Source organism: Chiloscyllium plagiosum, chromosome 32 (genome assembly GCF_004010195.1).
Source record: "Chiloscyllium plagiosum isolate BGI_BamShark_2017 chromosome 32, ASM401019v2, whole genome shotgun sequence".
In the NCBI taxonomy this organism is placed as follows: Eukaryota; Metazoa; Chordata; class Chondrichthyes; order Orectolobiformes; family Hemiscylliidae; genus Chiloscyllium; species Chiloscyllium plagiosum.
In genome coordinates, this window is record NC_057741.1 from 25,986,058 (window position 1) to 26,005,039 (window position 18,982).

Genomic DNA, 18,982 nt, shown 5'->3' on the forward strand with positions numbered 1-18,982 from the left:
TTAGATGTAGGTGGACGATAGAACCAGGCTAATTATAGATGGTTCAGAGGGGAATTGAGAAAGTAAGAGGTAGTATGTGAAGGAACCTAACATTTAACCTAGAAAAGGGGAATCCAACATTTTCTATGGCTATCTAAGGATACTGAGGAATGGGCTAATTAGGGATTTCAAGGCAGTTTGCACCTTTTTGAAGTAGGTGGTACAGCTGAGATATTTAATGAGTACATTTCATCTCTCTTTACTAAGGAGGAAAATGCTGTCTATGTCATGGTAAAAGAGGAGTTAATTCAGACAATTTGAAGGGATTAAAATTGACGAGGGGGTTATATCTATTTTTGAATCAATGTGTTCAGATTATACACCTCTGGAACAGGTGGGACTTGAACGCAGGCTCTCTGGCTCAAAGGCAAGAATTCTACCACTGCATCACAAGAGCTCTATTAGGAGATTGTAATAGCCTGTCAATACTCGACAAGATACTTCTGGCTGAAGCACATGCGGCCATGTTAGTAAGATAGACAAACAGGAGGGTTACACCTGAAACGTTGACTTCTCCACCTCCTGATGCTGCCGGGCTTGCTGTGTTCTTCCAGCCTCCTGCTTGTCTCCTTTGGATTCCAGCATCTGCAGTTTTTTTTTGTCTGTTACCATGTTAGTGAGTTAACAGGACAATTTCCAATTTAATAAACAATGCTGAGCATTAGCTCTCCAATCTGGTAAAGTTAGAACTAAATGTCTAAATGCTCAGTTTTTTTTAACTATAGAAAAATGGTTTCTCTGCAAATGGAAGATTCAAACACATTTAATAATCATTTTAAAACAAGGTTTTATATGTACTATCAATGGAAACGCCAACAGACACAATAACAGGATTATGGAGATCGATTAATAGTTAAGATTTACCTCCACTGTCACAGTATAAAGGCTGGTCAGAATTAGTCATCCAGAAAAGGATCTTCTCTACTTAGAAATCTGGTAAGAGACACTAAAGAGAGACTAGGACTGGCTGTTACTGTGTCACATGACACTTGATCAGGTTTCTCTGAGACAATCTACACGCACAGCAGTTCACCTTCAACAGTATTAGGAAAATACTTTGCTGATGACTGTAGGACAGGAGCAAAGCAGTCTTCACAGTTGCAGATGCCGTACAATGAGCTAGCTCCAGTGCAGACACAGCAAACCTGGTGTGTAATATTTACCACAGTCAATTGAATTTATCAGAAATAGTGCTACGGTCCTTGAACAGTCATCAAAATGAATAGGGAAACTGCAGAAAATTTTCTGGACTCCAATCCGGAGTTTGCCAAGCAGTACTTCGAGAAAACACTTCGTCCAGAAACCGTGGCTCAAGTGATGTCAAGGACTGACATCGGTGCTGATATCTCAACTTTCAGGGAGATTGGTCAGGTGGAGGAAAGTGAAATTCTCTTTGAGCTTATCCGAGATATGCAGGAGAGCATAAACATGGAAAAGGTGGTGTTTAAAACTTTACGGAGGCTTAGTTTCCTGATCCATGCCGAGCGAATGAGTCTGTTTATGTATCGGCAAAGAAATGGCACAGGAGAGTTGGCCACCAGGCTGTTCAATATTCACAAGGATGCTGTCATGGAAGATTGCTTTGTGCATCCAGACCATGAGATCGTTTTCCCATTGGACATGGGAATTGTAGGAAGTGTTGCACAGACCAAGAAAACTGTAAATGTCCACAATGTTGCTGAGGTAAGTTTGTGAACATGTTCACAAGGTAGATAATCAAAAGATCTTCGATTTCATAAAATATGGTGCAAAAGGTCGCTTGCTTTTGAAGGTTTTATTTTATACTTTCCAAGATTTTACTTGCCAGAGCCAATCGATTTAATAGGATTATCATGTTCAATGTGACAGGTGGAGTTAAGGTTTAACTTCACTAATTGTATATTTAAATTGTAGATTCTATATTTGAAGAGAATGAAATATCTTTAGAGACAGAATTCTATATATGATTTGCATGTAAAGGTGGAAGTGAAGTGTTTAACACTAAAGATGGGAAATTATTATACGAGGATAGTTTAAATGTGCTGGCTCTAGTTTTAATACAAACTGTGGATGCTTAGCAACAGCTTCAACATGAAAATGTATCCTAATGCACTTCATGGAATATGGTTAGATAAAACAAAACTGTCACTGGGCTAAAGATGGACATATTAGGACAGGGTGACCAAAAGCATTGTCAAAGTATAGATTTTAAGAAGCAGCAAAGAGTGAGAGAGTCTTTTGAAGGGTATTTGTTGTATTCATTTGCGGAATACGGAAGTCACTAGTAAGGCTAACATTTATTGCCCATCCTTAACTGTTGTTGAAGAAATGTATCACTTTACTGAATTTGACTGAAGTAGCTTGTTAGGTAACTTAGCAGAGCAGTTGAGAACCATGCAGGTCAGAAGTCACATATAAGGACATTAGCAAACAAGACGAGTTAATAACACTGTGGTACTTCCCTGGTTATTAGTATTAATACTGGCTTTATATTCTATATTTAACAAATTGTGATAGGAAGGCCACAGTTCTATGGTGATTGTTTTTGTCTCCCTTGTCAGTTTGAGAGTCTCTCCACCAATGTTGCCAGATCTGCTGAGTTTCTCCAGCATTCTGTGTTGATTGCTGACACAACCCAACCATCCAAGAGCATAGGATGTAGACCACTGAAGGGCCACCTCCACTGGTGAGAGAAGAAAAAATTGGATTTACAAGAAGCTATGGTTGGTGGAACATAGAATTCTTGTAGTTTGCAAAGTGGAGGAGGAGAGAGGGGCAGCTGGATTTAGATTAGATTACATCACAGTGTGGGAACAGGCCCTTCGGCCCAACAAGTCCACACCGACCAGCCGAAGTGCAACCCCTACGTATTACACCTTACCTAACACTACTGCCAATTTAGCACGGCCAATTCACCTGACCTGCACATCTTTGGACTGTGGGAGGAAACCGGAGCACCTGGAGGAAACCCACGCAGACACGGGGAGAACGTGCAAACTCCACACAGTCAGTCGCCTGAGGTGGGAATTGAACCCGGGTCTCTGGCGCTGTGAGGCAGCAGTACTAATTTGAATATGAGGATGTGACAGTGATGCAATGGCAGCCCAGGCAGGTCAGGAAGGAAGAATGGGTGAACAGGACTTGGTGTGCTGGATGAGTTAGTACCACCTAAATGCCAAACTAAAACTCAAAAACACTTGAGCACATCATTCACTAGTTAGTGACTTGCAGTTGCTTCGGATATATCTACATTTGGGGTTAGCCCTGACCTGACAAACAATAGTCATTTTTTGGTTAACTTTAACCTATCAATTGCCATCTCACAGCCACTCTCTGCTGTTTTTCACATATCTGATAATTTAGCCAATAGTAGAATGCAAAGTTTGAGATGATATTCCAACTCTTGTTTTCAAAGATGTGCTTGAAGATGATTTAAATCCTCTTGATGTAATCCTGTGACCTGGTTATCATATCTGAGATTACCTTTTCAGGTTAAATCTTATTAATTCCATTCAACTTGGGTATCTAAGCTTGACTCCTCTGAAGCAGCACACTTGTGAATGTGTGTAACAGTATACTGTGTGAACAACAGGAAAGAAAGACTGGCGTTTAATTGACTTTTCACAAACACCAACCATATCAAATGTCTTTTACAGCTGATTAAGGAATATTTAAGGAAGACTTTTTGTGGACTCTCAGTTGAAATAATTTGGAACTTGACTGTGAGGATGTGCAAGTTGAGTTAATTCATGATTTCAAAAGAAAGTTGGATAAACACTTGAGGGGAAATTGATTTTCAGGTCTTTGGAAATAGCATAGGGAAATGGGGTTGTCGGGATTACCTTACAGAAAGTTGGCATGCAGTTGATGGGTCGAAGTTCTTCTTGTGTTGTAATGACTTAAAGACTATGACAACATTGCTTCAATTTGTTACAATCATCATCTAGCCATTGACATTTAATTACAATACATAGTACATGTTGTGGTAAATTTTGGTCTCAATCAAATGAGAGCATGTTCCTTCATGATTTGCTACAATATAGATAAGGCCCAGCATAATAATTTGATAAGGTTTGATTTGATTATCTCATTCAATTTTACATAAGTGAAGATAATTTTCACTTCTAGTAGTGGCACAAAATAATCAGTAACAGATTGTAGAGTCACAGAATGTTATCACAGAGAAATGACCTTTTAGCTAATTGTGTCTGTGCCAGATCTTTGAAAGAGTGATAGATGGTAATGAAAAGGTAAAACTAGCCTCAGTGTATAATAGATGGCAGCAGATTTACCATCACCTTGTGTATGCTTCAGCTGCAAATGAAAGTTACCTTCTGGTAATAACCCAATAGAAAATATTTTGTATCGTCTAATCGTCCTGTTAAAGCAAGTGATTTGGAGAGCTGCTTCATCTTTCAACAGATGAGTACATTTTGAAGTTATTGTCCGTAGTGTGATTTTCTGTCCAGGTATTAACATGAAAAATGTCTAGACGCAGTGAAAATACCAGACTCTAAATGAATGAATAATGACTGAGCATTGTCAGTAAGATCATTTGTTGCAATCACATTGGCTGTGCTGTATTCCAGTGTCGAGTTGCCATTAATTGTCTGAAGATTTGATGAATATTCTCGCATTAAATCAAGCTTTTGTATATTTTTACAGTCAAAACAACTGCGATACAAATAATTATCAATGCCTTTAATCTATGTAGACTTTCTTCAGATCCTAATATAATTCATGCACTGTCAACAAGAGTTTCATCTGTAGGGATGAATATTGGATTAATTTAGAATTTAATTTCCAAAAATTGAAGGCCCAAACTTTGCATCTATAATGAAAAATTGAATTCAGAATAGCAAATGGGAAAGTGGCAGATTTTGAGACGCAAGCTTGCTTACTATTAGCTGCCTACACAAAATGATCATAAATGCTTGCACACTCAGCACAAGATTCCGTTATTTCTGTTAATTACTTAAGTCATAGCACATAGGTCATAATTATCTTCATTGCCCTTCTCTAGCTATCTTCTGAAAGCCAGAAGTGTCCTTATTAGGATCAAATGGTAAATACTTCAGGCAAGGCATTAGCAAGGTCTTAAAACCCAATTGGGATCTTTTACAATAAATATGACTCAGGAGCGAGTTCACTTTGACATAGCGTTCTGTTACTTCACTTGGAGCTTTCAGAAGTGGGCAGTACTGACTCCTAAGACTCCCTTCCTGTCACATGAACCTGTGTCTATCCATGTTATAGTATATCCCTGGACAGTATTGTAACAGCATAGATTCAGTTCCCACATTGGCTGATGTTACCATGAAGGTCCCACCTTCTCAAGCTCATCCCTCGCCAAAGGTATAGAGGCCCTCAGGTTAACCACCAGCAGTTGTCTCTCTGTCTCTAATAAGACAGCAGCCTATAGTCTGGCAAAACTATAACAACTTTACCTTTATATCCCTGAATGCTGCATAACTGTGTGTGTAACTGTAACTGGAATGTGAAGGAATGCAAAAAGAGAAGCAACATAAATAGCCATATTTGTCTTCAAATAGTGCCATAATACTTTACACAGATCCTTTAATGCTTCTTAAATTGTATTAAACTGACACCTACTGCTTGATTAGCTTTGGCCTGCAGAATCCTAATGACTTAATCTACATCTTGTGTTACCCTGTTCAACATAGAATAAATTTGTAATGTCCAGACATTAGCACTGACCTCGGGCTTTTCCAAAATTTTCCTCTGAATAACAAATAATGTACACACATCCTCCTTGACTTTAGCTCTCAGAACAAACTGCTTGTCTAATTTTTCTGCCATGCTTTGTCCATCTATATTTCTGACCAAATCACCATACAATTCCCATGTATTTTTTAAAATTTTAGTAGACAGAAGCACATTCACAATATTCCAGCTGTGTTCAGATATATTGTTCTTTCTAAATTCACTTCAGGTTGTCTAATATTTGGTTTTAATTAGTGTAGCTGCTTTCCCTCCCACTTTTCCCGGTTGAAATAACCTTTGTGTCTTAAATAAAGCAATAGTAACATTTTAAAGAAACTCTGTGCTTCCTGTCTTGCTTTGATGAATTCTGCCTTAATGAGCAGAACAGTCTTGTAGCCAAATATTGAAATCCATGATTCTGCTGTTTCAACTGGCAGCACTCTCTTCATCATAGAGTCACAGAGATGTACAACACGGAAACAGACCCTTCAGTCCAACTTGTTCATGCCATCCAGATATCCTAACACTTTAGTCCCTTTTGCCAGCACTTGGCTCATATCCCTCTAAACCTTTCCTATTCATATACCCGTCCAAGTGTCTTTTAAATGCTGCAATTGTACCAGCCTCCACCACTTCCTCTGGCAGCTCATTCCATATACGCACCACACTCTGTGTGAAAAGTTGTCCCTTGGGTTCCTTTTACATCTTTCCCCTCTTACCCTAAACTATGCCCTCTAGTTATAGATTCCTCTGCGCCTCCTCCCCGGCCAGGGAAAATACCTTATCTATTGACCCTATCCATGCCCCTCATGATTTTATAACCCTCTATAAGGTCACCCCTCGGCCTCCGATGCTCCGGGAAAACAGCCCCAGCACGTTCAGCCTCAACCTGAACAAATGTTCTGGGTAGCACACCCTCTCAGTTTAGAGAACCTGACTTTTGATTCTTTTCTTTTTCATTCATTGATGGCATTTAAGGCTGTCCCAAACTCCCCTTGAGAAAATGAAGGTAAGCTGCTTGCTTGAATCACTCATCACCTTCCTCAATCAGTTGCTTAGAAATATGATTGTCCACCTCGGAAATTCTGTGTCATTGGTTCTGTAGGTCCTTGTGTGGCTGATGAGTCTGATCCTGGAACCATAATTCCAACCCCATATTTGGGAAGACTTTCTGTGAAGTGGAATTGAACCTTGGCCTCAAGATCATTGGCATTCCTTTCTCCAGTACCTTTTCTGTACTTCCTCTTCCTGATGGGTGTTCTCAAAGAACTGTGTCCCTTCATACCAGAGTTTCCTCCAGGTGGGTTTCTTCTGAATGAGGGTCTCCTACGCATTGATATCAAGGTTGCATTTCTTGAGAGAAGCCTTCATATGGTCTTTGAAATGCTTCCATTATCCTCCTTATTTGAGTGCCTTCCTTGAGCAAAGCATAGGTGATCAGATTTGTTCACTGTTACATGTATACAAATACAGCGAAAAGTTTTGATTTGTGATGCCACGCACCTGCCCCAATTTAAAATACAGAAAATAAAGCAGTCAGAACTCAGGTATCCTACGCACATGGGCAGCCTAAAGGAGTTGGTTTTGGATGATAGTGTCCTTGATGTTGGAGCTATTGGCTCCATTAAGGATGCTGATGTTCGCATACCTGTCCTCCCAGCTGATGTAGAGAATCCATCTCAAATAGTGTTGAAGATATTTGTTCAGATGGCATCTATACATAGTCCAAGTTTCAGAGCCATATAGAAGAAATCCAAGAGGTAACACCAACAATGCTTGTGAAACTTCAGTATGCAGATAACGTCATCTCTGTTCTCTCGCAAGAGAATCTTCGAACTTCACTTAACACTTTTGCAGAAACGTACCAAAGAATTGGTCTCAGCCTCAACCACATGAAGATTCAAATCCTTCACCATTCTGTCCCAGATCAAATTCGGGTCCTTACCTCTATTTAAATCAAAGGAGAAATCCTCCCAAATATGGAACATGTTCCCCACCTGAGAAGCTATCTCTCATCTAAGGCTGGCATCAATGCGGACATTCAACATTGCATCCAATCTGCAAGAACTAGCTGATGAATCCTAGGTCTTTGATGGCCATGACATCTGTGCTGATACCAAAATCCTTGTGTATAAGGCAGTCATCCTTCCAAATCTTCTATTTTGAACCACTGCAGTAAACAGGGAATAGGTACACACATAGTGCTATTTGAAGGGAGTCCCAGGATTTTAATGTAATGACAGTAGAGTCACAGCAATATAGCTTCAATTCAAGATGATATGTTACTTGGAGGGGCCTTGCAGGTGGAGATACTGCTGTGGCCTTTACTATTCTTGAAAATCTAGGTGGTAGAGACTGAGGGTTTGGAAGGTGCTGTTGAAGAAGCTTTGGTGAGTTGCTGCAGTACATCTTGAGGGTGATACACACTGCTCTCACTGAGCTCTGGTGGTGGAGGGAGTCGGTGTTGGTGGATGGGGTGGCAATCAGGTGGGCTGCCTTGACTAAGGTGGTGTTGAGCTTCTTGAGTATTGTTGAAGCTGTACTCATCCAGACGTAGAAAGTATTCCATCACCCTCCTTATTTGTACCTCATAGGTGGTGAACTTTGGGGAGTGAGGAAGTGAATTACTTCCTTTGGTGGTTGTAGTATTTTGTAAGTCTGGTCCACTTCATTTTCTCATCCCAGGATGTTGATAGTGGTGTTAATGCTATTTAATTATTTCTTTTCTTGAGACATGGATGTCTCTGATAAGGTTGTTTTACTTGGTCAGTCATAGATGCCTGTTTACTAAGTCTTCTCCTGCATCCTTGCTGTTCTTCTCTGATTAAGCTCTTAAATGTAGTGAGTTCCAGTGTATTTGTTTAGTGATGATGTGTCACCTGGGGGTGATGATATTCTCATTACATGACTCCCCTTATTCTGCCTAATGGTAGAGATCATAGAGGAGAGAGGAACCCTCAAAGTGAGTTTTCTCAGTAGATCCTGTACATTGTAGGTACTGTAGCCACAGTGCATCAATAATCAGTTCAAAGGCAGGGGCATTAGAACATAGAACAGTATGTTGGAGATTAAAGTCGAGAGTGTGGTGCTGGAAAGGCACAGCAGGTCAGGCAACATCCGAGGAGCAGGAAAATCGACGTTTCGGGCCAAAGCCCTTCATCAGACCATTGACCCTCGATGTTGAGCCAACCTTTTATACTATCTAGGATCAAACTAACCAATATACCCTTCATTTTACTATCATTCACGTGCCTAACCAAGAGTCACTTAAATGTCCCTAATGTATCTGATTCTACTACCACTGCTGGCGGTGCACTCCGTGCATCCTTACTCTCCGTGTAATGAACCAACCTCTGACATCTCCCCTAAACCTTCCTCCAATTACCTTAAAATTATGTCCTCTCATGATAGCCATTTCCATCCTGAGAAATAGTCTCTGGCTATCTACTCTATCTATGCCTCATCATCTTGTACACCTCTATCAAATCATCTCTCATCCTTCTTCACTCCATTGAGAAAATCCCTAGTTCCCTCAACCTTTCTTCATAACGCATGTCCTCCAGTCCAAACAGCATCCTGATAAGTCTCCTCTGCACCCTCTCTAAAGCTTCTGCACCCTTCCTATAATGAGGCGACCAGAGCTGAACACAATATGCCAAGTGCTGTCGAACCAGGGCTATATAAAGCTGCAGCAAGCGTTATGACTCTTAAACTCAATCCCCCTGCTAATGAAAGCCAGCACACCAAACGCCTTCTAACAACCCTATCAACTTGGGTGGCATCTTTGAAGGATCTATGGAAGTGGACCCCAAGATCCCTCTGTTTCTCCACACTGCCAAGAATCTTGCCTTTAACCCTTTAATCTGCATCCAAATTCAACCTTCCAAAATGAATCACTTCACACTTTTCCAGGTCGAACTCCGTCTGCCAATTCTCAGCCCAGTTCTGCATCCTGTCAATGTTCCTTTGCAACCTACAACAGCCCTCCACACGATCCACAACTCCACCAACCATTGTGTCATCAGCAAACTTACTAACCCACCCTTTCACTTCCTCATCTAAGTCATTTATAAAAATCACAGACCAGATGTCTCAGAACAGATCCCTGCGGAACACCACTGGTCATCGAGTTCCAGGTTGAATACGTTCCATCTACTACCACCCTCTGTCTTCTATAGGCCAGCCAATTCTGTATTCAGACAGGCAAATTTCTCTGTTTCCTGTGCCTCCTTATTTTTTCAATGAGGCTACCATGGGAAACCTTATCAAACACCTTGCTGAAATCCATATGCACCACATCCACTGCTCTACCTTCATCAATGTGTTTTGTTATATCCTCAAAGAATTCGATCAGGCTTGTGAGGCCTGGCCTGCCCCTCAGAAAGCCATGCTGACTATCTTGAATCAAGCTATGCTTTTCCAACTAATCATAATCAAGTTAATTTTAAGTTGTAGGCAGTGAAGTATTTCATGAGTGTTGGATGGAGTGGTGAGTATTCCACCACCCATTCCAGGTTGAACCTTATAGGTAGTCAGGGGGGTTTGAGGGTTTAGGAGGCAAACCACTGACCAAACATTAGCTTTTGCACTGCTCCTGTGGGAACAGTGTTAGTACCTTGATCCAGTTAAGCCCAATCAAGCTATGCTTTTCAAGGTATTGACAGTGGGACACTTGCCGACCATTGAAGAACAATAGGACATGGGCGGCTTTACCTTTGTTTGAGCTGATTGCCATTTTCAAGTTGGATATCAGAAATTCTACCTGTCACATGTCAGGAGAAATGGCATGATGGGTTGAAGTTTACAGAGGAACCCATTAATTTGTAAAGTGTCAGCAAACTTGTAATTACCAATGTACAAAAGAGATCAATTTCTGTATTTGGATTTTAACAAAGATCAATATGGGCTATTTCATTATAGGAATATCCTATTTCCATAAGTCACTTTTTCCCATGTGAATTTAGTAGTATATCCCTTAGATAACCTTTTAAACTTTTCCCGCATTATCTGTTCATTTTTTCTTATCTGTACTAAAATGTTTTCTCATTTCAGTTTTTAGTTTTGATGAGCAGCGATAATCTCTATTTTTTGTGTTCTCAGTGCAGAGGTATTAAGTGTTCCAAGGCATGGTCTATTTTGTTTGATAGTGGGGGCATGGTGTATCCATTTAGGGCGTTTTCTGTGGCACAGTAGCTCAGTGGTTAGCACTGCTACCTCACAGTGCCATGGAGTCAGGTTCTTTTCCAGCTTTGGGCAACTGTCTGTGTTTGTACATTCTGCCGGTGTCTACATGGATTTCCTTCGGGCGCTCTGGTTTCCTCTCACAGTCCAAAGAAATGCCGGTTAGGTGGATTGGCCATGCTAAATTGCCCTGTAGTAATTAGGGATGTGCATGCTAGGTGGATTAGCCACAGGAAAGGCAGGGTTACAGGGATAGGGCAGGGGTAGGGTGGGATGCCTTTCAGAGGGTCCATGTGAACTTGAAGGGCCAAATGGCCTGCTTCTACACTGTAGGGATTCTATGACTTATGATGTGCTGTATTTAGTTTGTTGGTGTGACCTGGGCACTGGAAACAATGACAGAAAATCTAGCCCTGTTGACCCTGCAAAATCCTTCTTACCAACATTCTAGGGCTAGTGTCAAATTGGGAGAGCTATCTCCCAACAACAGCTTGGCATTTATACTTATGGAGTCATTCCTCACATACAATGTCCCAGAAAATGCCATTGCCATCTCTGTCCCTCTAATAGGACAGAAGTGGCAGCACAGTGCTGTAGGTACGCTCAGGAGAGAATTGCCCTGGGAGTCCTTAACATTGACTCTGGAACTCATGAAGTCTCATCACATCAGATAGAACATGGGCAAGGGCGTCTCCTGCTGATTACTACATACAAGCCCCTTCTTAGCTGATGAATCACTATTCCCTCCCCACTGTTGAACACCACTTGGGGAAAACACTGAAGGTGGCAAGCTGTGAGACTGAGTTTATGTCAGGAAGGGACCCACAAGAGGAAAAAACATACTTGACTCATCCTCACTAACCTGCCTGCTGCAGATACATCTTTCTGTTACTGTATCAGGCGCAGTGACCCATCGCAGAATCATTGTGGGAATGAAACCCTTCCTTCACATTAATAATGCTTTACATAGTATAGTTTGCGTGCTATCAATGGCATAGACTTCAAGCAGATCTAGCAAATCAAGACTGGATGTTCCTGAGACACTGTGGGACTTCAACAGCAGCAGAATCGTATTCCAATAAAACTTGTAACCTCATGGCCCGGTTTATTCCCCAACTCTATGATATCCATCAAACCAAGGGATCAATGGAGAGTGCATAATGTCATGCGAGGAGCAGCATCAGGTGCACTTAAAAATGAGGTATGAGACTGGTGAAACTACAAACAGGACCTACTTGCATGTCAAGCAGCATAAGCAGCAAGTAATAGACAGAGCTAAGTGCTTCCACAAATAATGGATTAGATCTAAACTCTGCAGCCCTGCCACATCCAGCCATGAATAGCAGTGGATGAAGAGGCTCCACATATCTGCCAGTCATTAATGATGGTGGAGCGCAGCACATCAGTGTAAAAGATAAGACTGAAGCATTTACAACGATCTTCAGCCAGAAGTGCTGAGTGGATGGTCCATCATGGCTTCCTCTCAAGGTTCCCAGCAAAACAGGTGACAGTCTTCAGCCAGTTCAGTTCACTCCATGTGAAATCAAGAAACAGATGGTGGCACTGGATACTGCCAAGGTTATGAATCCTGACAACATTTCAGCAATAATATTGAAAACTTGCGTTCCAGAATTTATTGCATCACAAACCAACCTGTTTCAGTATAGTTACAGGTCTAGCATCTACTCAACAATGTAGAAAACTGTCCAGGTGCCTGCTGGACATAAAAAAGCAGAACAAATCCAACCTGACCAATTACTGTCTACTCTCGATCATCAGTGGAGAGATGGTAAATATCATTAACACTGCCAATAAACAGCACTTGCTTAGTTTTGCTTAGTTTTGATTCCACTTGGAATACTCAGCTTCTGACCTCAGTGTAGTACTGGTCCAAACATGGTCATGAGTTGAACTCCAGAGGTGAGGCCTGAGTAATTGCCCTTGGCATCAAGGCTGCAAGTCTATGTCCAAATGCAGCGACACCAACTAGGTTTGGGCTAACAAGTGGCAAGTAATTTTCATGTCAGACAAATACCGGCAATGAGCATTTCCAACAAGAGAGAATTTAACCTTCACCCCTTGATATTCATTGATATTATAATTATTGAATCCTCCACTATCAATATATTGACCCGAAGCTGAACTGGCTTAGCCTTATAAATAACACAGCTGCTAGAGCAGATCCGAGATTAGAAATCTTGCAATGAGTAACTCACCTCCTGTCTCCCCAAAGCCTGTATACCATCTACAAGGTACAAGTCAGGAGTTTGATGGAATACTCCCATTTGCCTGATAAGTGCAGTTCCAACTATTTTCAAAACATTCGGTACCATCCAGGCCAAAGCAGCCCAATCAATTGGCACCAGGTCAACAAATATGCAGTTGCTACATCACCAATGATGAATAGCAGTAGTGTATATTAGGTACAAGATGTGTTGCACTAAGGATCCATAGACAGCACCTTCCAAGCCCATAAATGCTTCCATCTTGAAGGACAAGGGCAGCAGGTATATGGGATCACCACCACCTCCAAACTCACCTGATTTGAAAATATGTTATTGTCCCTGTCACTGGGTCAAAATCCTGGAACCCCCACTCTAATAACATTGTGGAATACCTAAAACTCAACACTATCTTCTCAAGAATAAATAGGGATGGATAATAAGTACTAATCGAGCCAGTGATGCCACATCCGGCACGGTGGCACAGTGGTTAGCACTGCTGCCTCACAGCGCCAGAGACCCTAAAACTCAACACTATCTTCTCAAGAATAAATAGGGATGGATAATAAGTACTAATCGAGCCAGTGATGCCACATCCCCTGAATGTGGTGTGTTGAGTTCTGTAGGTGGTTTGGTGTATTCTGTTTTGCTGTGTGATGGCATGGTATATTGAGTTTGGTACTGTAAATTACACTTCTGATTTGGTGAATCATGTTTTGGCAGTTTGATATACGCCTTATGTTTCGTAATGTGATAACATAAAGTATCGTGATTCGGTACTAGCAACAAACCTTTAGTAACCGGCACCTAGTGGACCTGCAATGTACTGATTGCTCAATATTCCAGTTGATCAAGTAGTCCCCTTAATGTAAATAAACACACTAAGTAACAGAAACATGATGCAGGGACAACATACTACACTGTTATACTTTATTTAGTGCATAAATCAATTAATGCAGCTTTGTTTTAAAAAAAACTTACCGGCGGAGAGCCTGCTCACTCACACCCTCAATTGACTAGTCGGAGATTGCGATAATGCAGTAAACTTCTGGTATTTTAGGGGTGTGTGTGTATATGTGTCTGTGTGTGGGTGTATATGCTGGTTTATCAAGAGCTCCCGTCTTAAGGTGCCAGTTAAATCAGAAGTTGAACGCAAAATATTTTGACATGGAGTGCAATGCTTGGTAGTGGGAGAATATGTTTGATGGATCATGATAAATGTGTTATGTTTTGTTGTGTGATGGTATAGTATATTAGAATCCCTATTGAATGGTACAATACGCTAGTGTTCCCCTACACTGTGGAAGATAATGCAGTCTAGTTAATAGACTTTATATTGACAATTCTGTACCTTGTGCTACACGTGTTGAAAACCATTTGCTGGTCTCATACAAGATCTTCTCATTAAAATATTTTTGCATGCTTCCATCAGCATTTCAAGCAGTGAGCCAATCATGATGCTCAGTGTCCAGATGTTCAGGCTATTGTAGGATGGCTGGTTGTCCTTAAAGTTTGTTATAGAAGAGAACAAATATGTTGTAGCAGAAATAGCATTTACAGCACTATTCAGTCACATTAATCCAAGTCCATGCTTATGCATTTGTAATCTTCCTCCTACTTGTCTTCATCTCACTCCAACTCAATCATTCTGTTACTTACCCCCTCATGTCCTTATCTATCTTCCTGTTAAACATATCAAAACTCTGTCTCAAACATCAGTGATACTGAAATCCGTATTCTAACCATGCTATGGAAAAATAATTTGACCTGAATTCCTATCCGATTTATTGTTAACTATGACTTTTTTTGGTGGCTGTATTTGCTCCGCACTGCAATAGGAAACATCTTATCACTAATCAAAACCAAGTTTGTGAAACCCACGATTAGGTATTCCATTGGCCTTCCCCTTCCTAGAGAAAAGCTCTAGCCTTTGCAGTACTTCATGAGAACTTAGTCAGTTCTGATCTCATTCTTGTAAATATGTTTCTCTTTCTTCAGAATCTATATTCTCTTCATGACACAAAGTCCAACATTGTTGTGGTAAATCAATGATCTTTTTTGGAAAAAGAGCAAAGAGCAATTATGGTGGTGTTTAAGATTGGACCATAAGCGACTGGAATAATTTTTAGATATTTGTGCTGTATTCTGGAGTTTCCATCTAATTGAAATAGCTGGGCTATTTTGGTAGGCAGTTTGGTCATTCAGTGTTTGGATGCAATGTTGTCAGTAGATAACATCTGCAGTATTCCTCATGGTGCTTAATGCTAGCGGATAGGTCTTTGGTCTCAATGCTAATTTAATGCTGAGATTTGTGATGGATCTATTGGTCAGATTAGATTTTTATCAGATTGTATTTATTGTCATGTGTACAGGAGTACAGTGAAACATGAGCACATCTGATTGCAATATTGCTGTCACATTTTTCCACTCAGTCATATGTTCATATGTGGTGGTTTATTGATTCAAGACCAGGCTTTAACCATAGAGTGTCAAATACATTGAGAGAACTGCCATTTTGCACTCATATATCAATACTTTCAGGGACTCTGGAAGAAACTGCAGAGGGTTGCGCGCAGTATGTGGAAACCGAAGAAATGAGATTGAACAAAAACACCTTATCTGTGAGGAATTATTAATAATAATGTAAATGCATCAAATATGCCTTTCAACATGATTGCATTACTGACAGCTCTATGCTCAGTTTTATGATGTTGTGTTACTTCCAAAATGACAGCCTTCTTGATCTTCTTTAATAAGTGAATCATGTGGTGCACTGGTAAGTTCTGGGTTCAAATCCCATCTGTCCAGAAGTGTATCATAATCGAAGAGTATGTTACTGGAAAGGCATAGCAGGTCAGGCGGCAACTGAGGAGTAGGAGAATTGACGGTTCGGAATTCCTGATGAAGGGCTTATGCCTGAAACGTTGATTCTCCTGCTCCTCAGATGCTGCCTGACCTGCTGTGCTTTTCCAGCACTGCACTCTTCGACTCTGATCTCCAGCATCTGCAGTCCTCACATTCTCCCTGTATCCTAACCAGTTGATTTAAAGAAAATATAAAACAGAAGCTGTCATCAAGTCTAAATTTGAGATTAGAAAATCTAGCTTGCTTCATTTAAAGAAAAATACAAAGCAAATCCATTTTCTCGTTGTACCATTTTACTTTCTATTTTCTCAGATTCACTTTCTTTCACAAATGTTGACATCTGTTTGTTTTCTTCTTGGGGATTAGTCCAATCTTTACAGCTCGTTTGTGGATGAATTGACTGAATACCAAACTAAGAGTGTTCTTGCTACCCCCATAATGAATGGTAAAGAGATGGTCGCTGTCATCATGGCAACTAATAAAACGGATGGAACTTATTTTACTGAACACGATGAGGATGTAAGCCTTTTTTCGTTTATACTTAGGAGTAGATTGATATATAGTAAAATTATGTTTGCAACAATTCACTGACCAATGGTCAATTCTTTTTCAGCTTTTCTTGAAATATCTCAACTTTGCCTCCTTGAACCTCAAAATCTATCATCTGAGCTACCTTCATAACTGTGAAACAAGAAGAGGCCAGGTAAAAGTTCCTTTGGGATGCCATAGATGTTGGCATATTAGTCGATCTTTGAAGCCTTGGAACAATCCCTCCAAAAATTGGCACGGTGACTCAGTGGTTAGCACCACTGCCTCACAGCACCAGGGACCTGGGTTCGATTCCAGCCTCGGACGACTGTCTGTGTGGAGTTTTCACATTCTCCCGTGTCTGTGTGGGTTTCCTCTGGGTGCTCTGGTTTCTTCCTGCAGTACAAGATGTGCAGGTTAGGTGAATTGGCCACACTAAATTACCCGTGGTGTTCGGGGTGTATAGTTTAGGTGCATTAGTCAGGGGTAAATGTAGGGTCGGGGAATGGGCTGGGTGGGTTACTCTTCAGAGAGTCAGTGTGGACCTATTGAGCTATAGGGCCTATTTCCTCACTGTTAAAAAAATACTGAGGTTGACTTGCACGCTGAGTGTAAAGTTAAAATGCCAGTATGGGTGTGGGTGGTTGTCATTTGAAATGCCACCAGCATCCAATGCTATCAATGGACATGTCCTAAGCTTATGGTCATCTTCACAACACAATCTGCATTGCCTGTTTGATTCCTTGCATTCAGCTATAAGGGACTAGAAAGTAAAATGTTATGATTTGGAGATGCCGGTGTTGGACTGGGGTGTACAAAGTTAAAAATCATACAACACCAGGCTTTGTTCAACAGGTTTAATTGGAAGCACTAGCTTTCAGAGCACTATTCCTTAATCAGGTGGTCTGACAGCTAGTGCTTCCAATTAAACCTGTTGGACTAAAACATTGTGTTGAGTGATTTTTAACTTAGTAAAATGTTAGGTTGACTAATGCCTTCCTAGCATGTCATGTGGCCAAAAAGGGGTGTCTACTTAAATGCTGAATCTGTGCATAAATTGAAGGGAAATAGGGTTGTCTTATCCACCAAGTCTTATACAATATTATTTTGGTAACTGGATATTTGAGATATATCTACATGCCTGAGGGATAGTTTAGGATATCTGGTGAGATTATGACATGTTTGCTGTTTGTGGTCAGAAAAATACATTGTGGATTCTTTTTATTACAAATATAGAAGAAAACTCAGAATCGAATTGGACGACATAACAATTTTTACAATGACGAAGGTAGCTATGGAAAATCCTTCATTTCACACCCTGGAATGTCAATGACATGGAATGTAAGCCCTAAGACTGCACAAAAGTATTCAATATACACCCAGCTCAGCAACTATGGAAAAATGAGCATTTCTATTTTGGCAGCCTCCCAGTTGGAATAGTAGGCCTTTTGAACCCTGACATAAATAACATTTTAATTCCAAGTTTTGCTAATCTCCCTTTATTCCTGAATGCCCTTATTTGTTAAATGAGTATCGGTTTCCATGTTTACACTCTGGCCTTGGAATTTGATGTTGCAAAGTTTTGGATTTACCCTTACATTCGAGGAGGTGAGGTACCCAAAGACCTCAGCTGTCATTTTAATTGTGTGAAATATAGAGTAAAATCATGTAGCTGTTAGTGTCACAGCATAATTTATGCAGAGGGACTCTGAAATATTTTTGTTCTTCAGTGCCCCCAATCACCCACAGCCATTACTTTCTCATTGCATTGTACTCACTGTGATGATTCCTACGTCTGTAATATATTATTTCACACTTGGTCCTGTTGGTAGTATTTGAGTTAAAAATTCAAGTCCTGCACCTGATATACAATCTCAATTGAGATCTCAATATACAATTGAGAATACAATCTGGGCTGTCACTTCAGTACAGCCTGGAGAGATGTTGCACTGTGAGAGGTGCTAGGCTTTATTTTGAGAGATTAAACCAAGTTATTGTCTCTCTGCTCATGTGATTCGAAGTGAAGGCATGGTACCATTTAAAGAATAACTGAAGCATTCTCCTGCTGCCCTGGCCCAAAATAATCTCTTAACCAAAACCACTAAAAATAGAGCCCCAGGGTAGTTATCTCAGAGTTCATCAGGCCTTGCCTACATCAAAACAATGATTACATTTAAAACAATTTGCTTTGAACGTGAAGCAATTTGGAACATTCTGAGGTGATGTAAGGCACTATATAGAGTCATAAAGTCAACTAGTCCCACTTGCCTGTGTCTTCCACTAAACTTTTCCTATTCATATGTCAATTTGTCTTTTAAATGTTGTAATTGTACTTGCATCTAGCGGTTCCTCTGGCAGTTCATACCACCCTCTGTGTGAAAAAGTTGCCCCTCACAACCCTTTTATACCCTTCTCCTCTCACCTTAAAAATAACTGCAAGTTCT

The 18,982-nt window shown here is 40.6% G+C and overlaps 1 protein-coding gene across 1 annotated transcript in view; it reads left to right on the forward strand.

Moving 5' to 3' along the window:
* The first annotated feature begins 925 nt into the window (after window positions 1–925).
* Window positions 926–18,982, forward strand: part of LOC122539439 (rod cGMP-specific 3',5'-cyclic phosphodiesterase subunit beta-like) — a 73,218-nt gene continuing 55,161 nt past the window's right edge. The window contains exons 1-3 of the mRNA XM_043674284.1: window positions 926–1,722; window positions 16,377–16,529; window positions 16,624–16,713. Coding sequence (XP_043530219.1) covers window positions 1,258–1,722; window positions 16,377–16,529; window positions 16,624–16,713 — 708 coding nt within the window. The 5' untranslated portion in view covers window positions 926–1,257. The remainder of the gene's footprint in view (window positions 1,723–16,376; window positions 16,530–16,623; window positions 16,714–18,982) is intronic.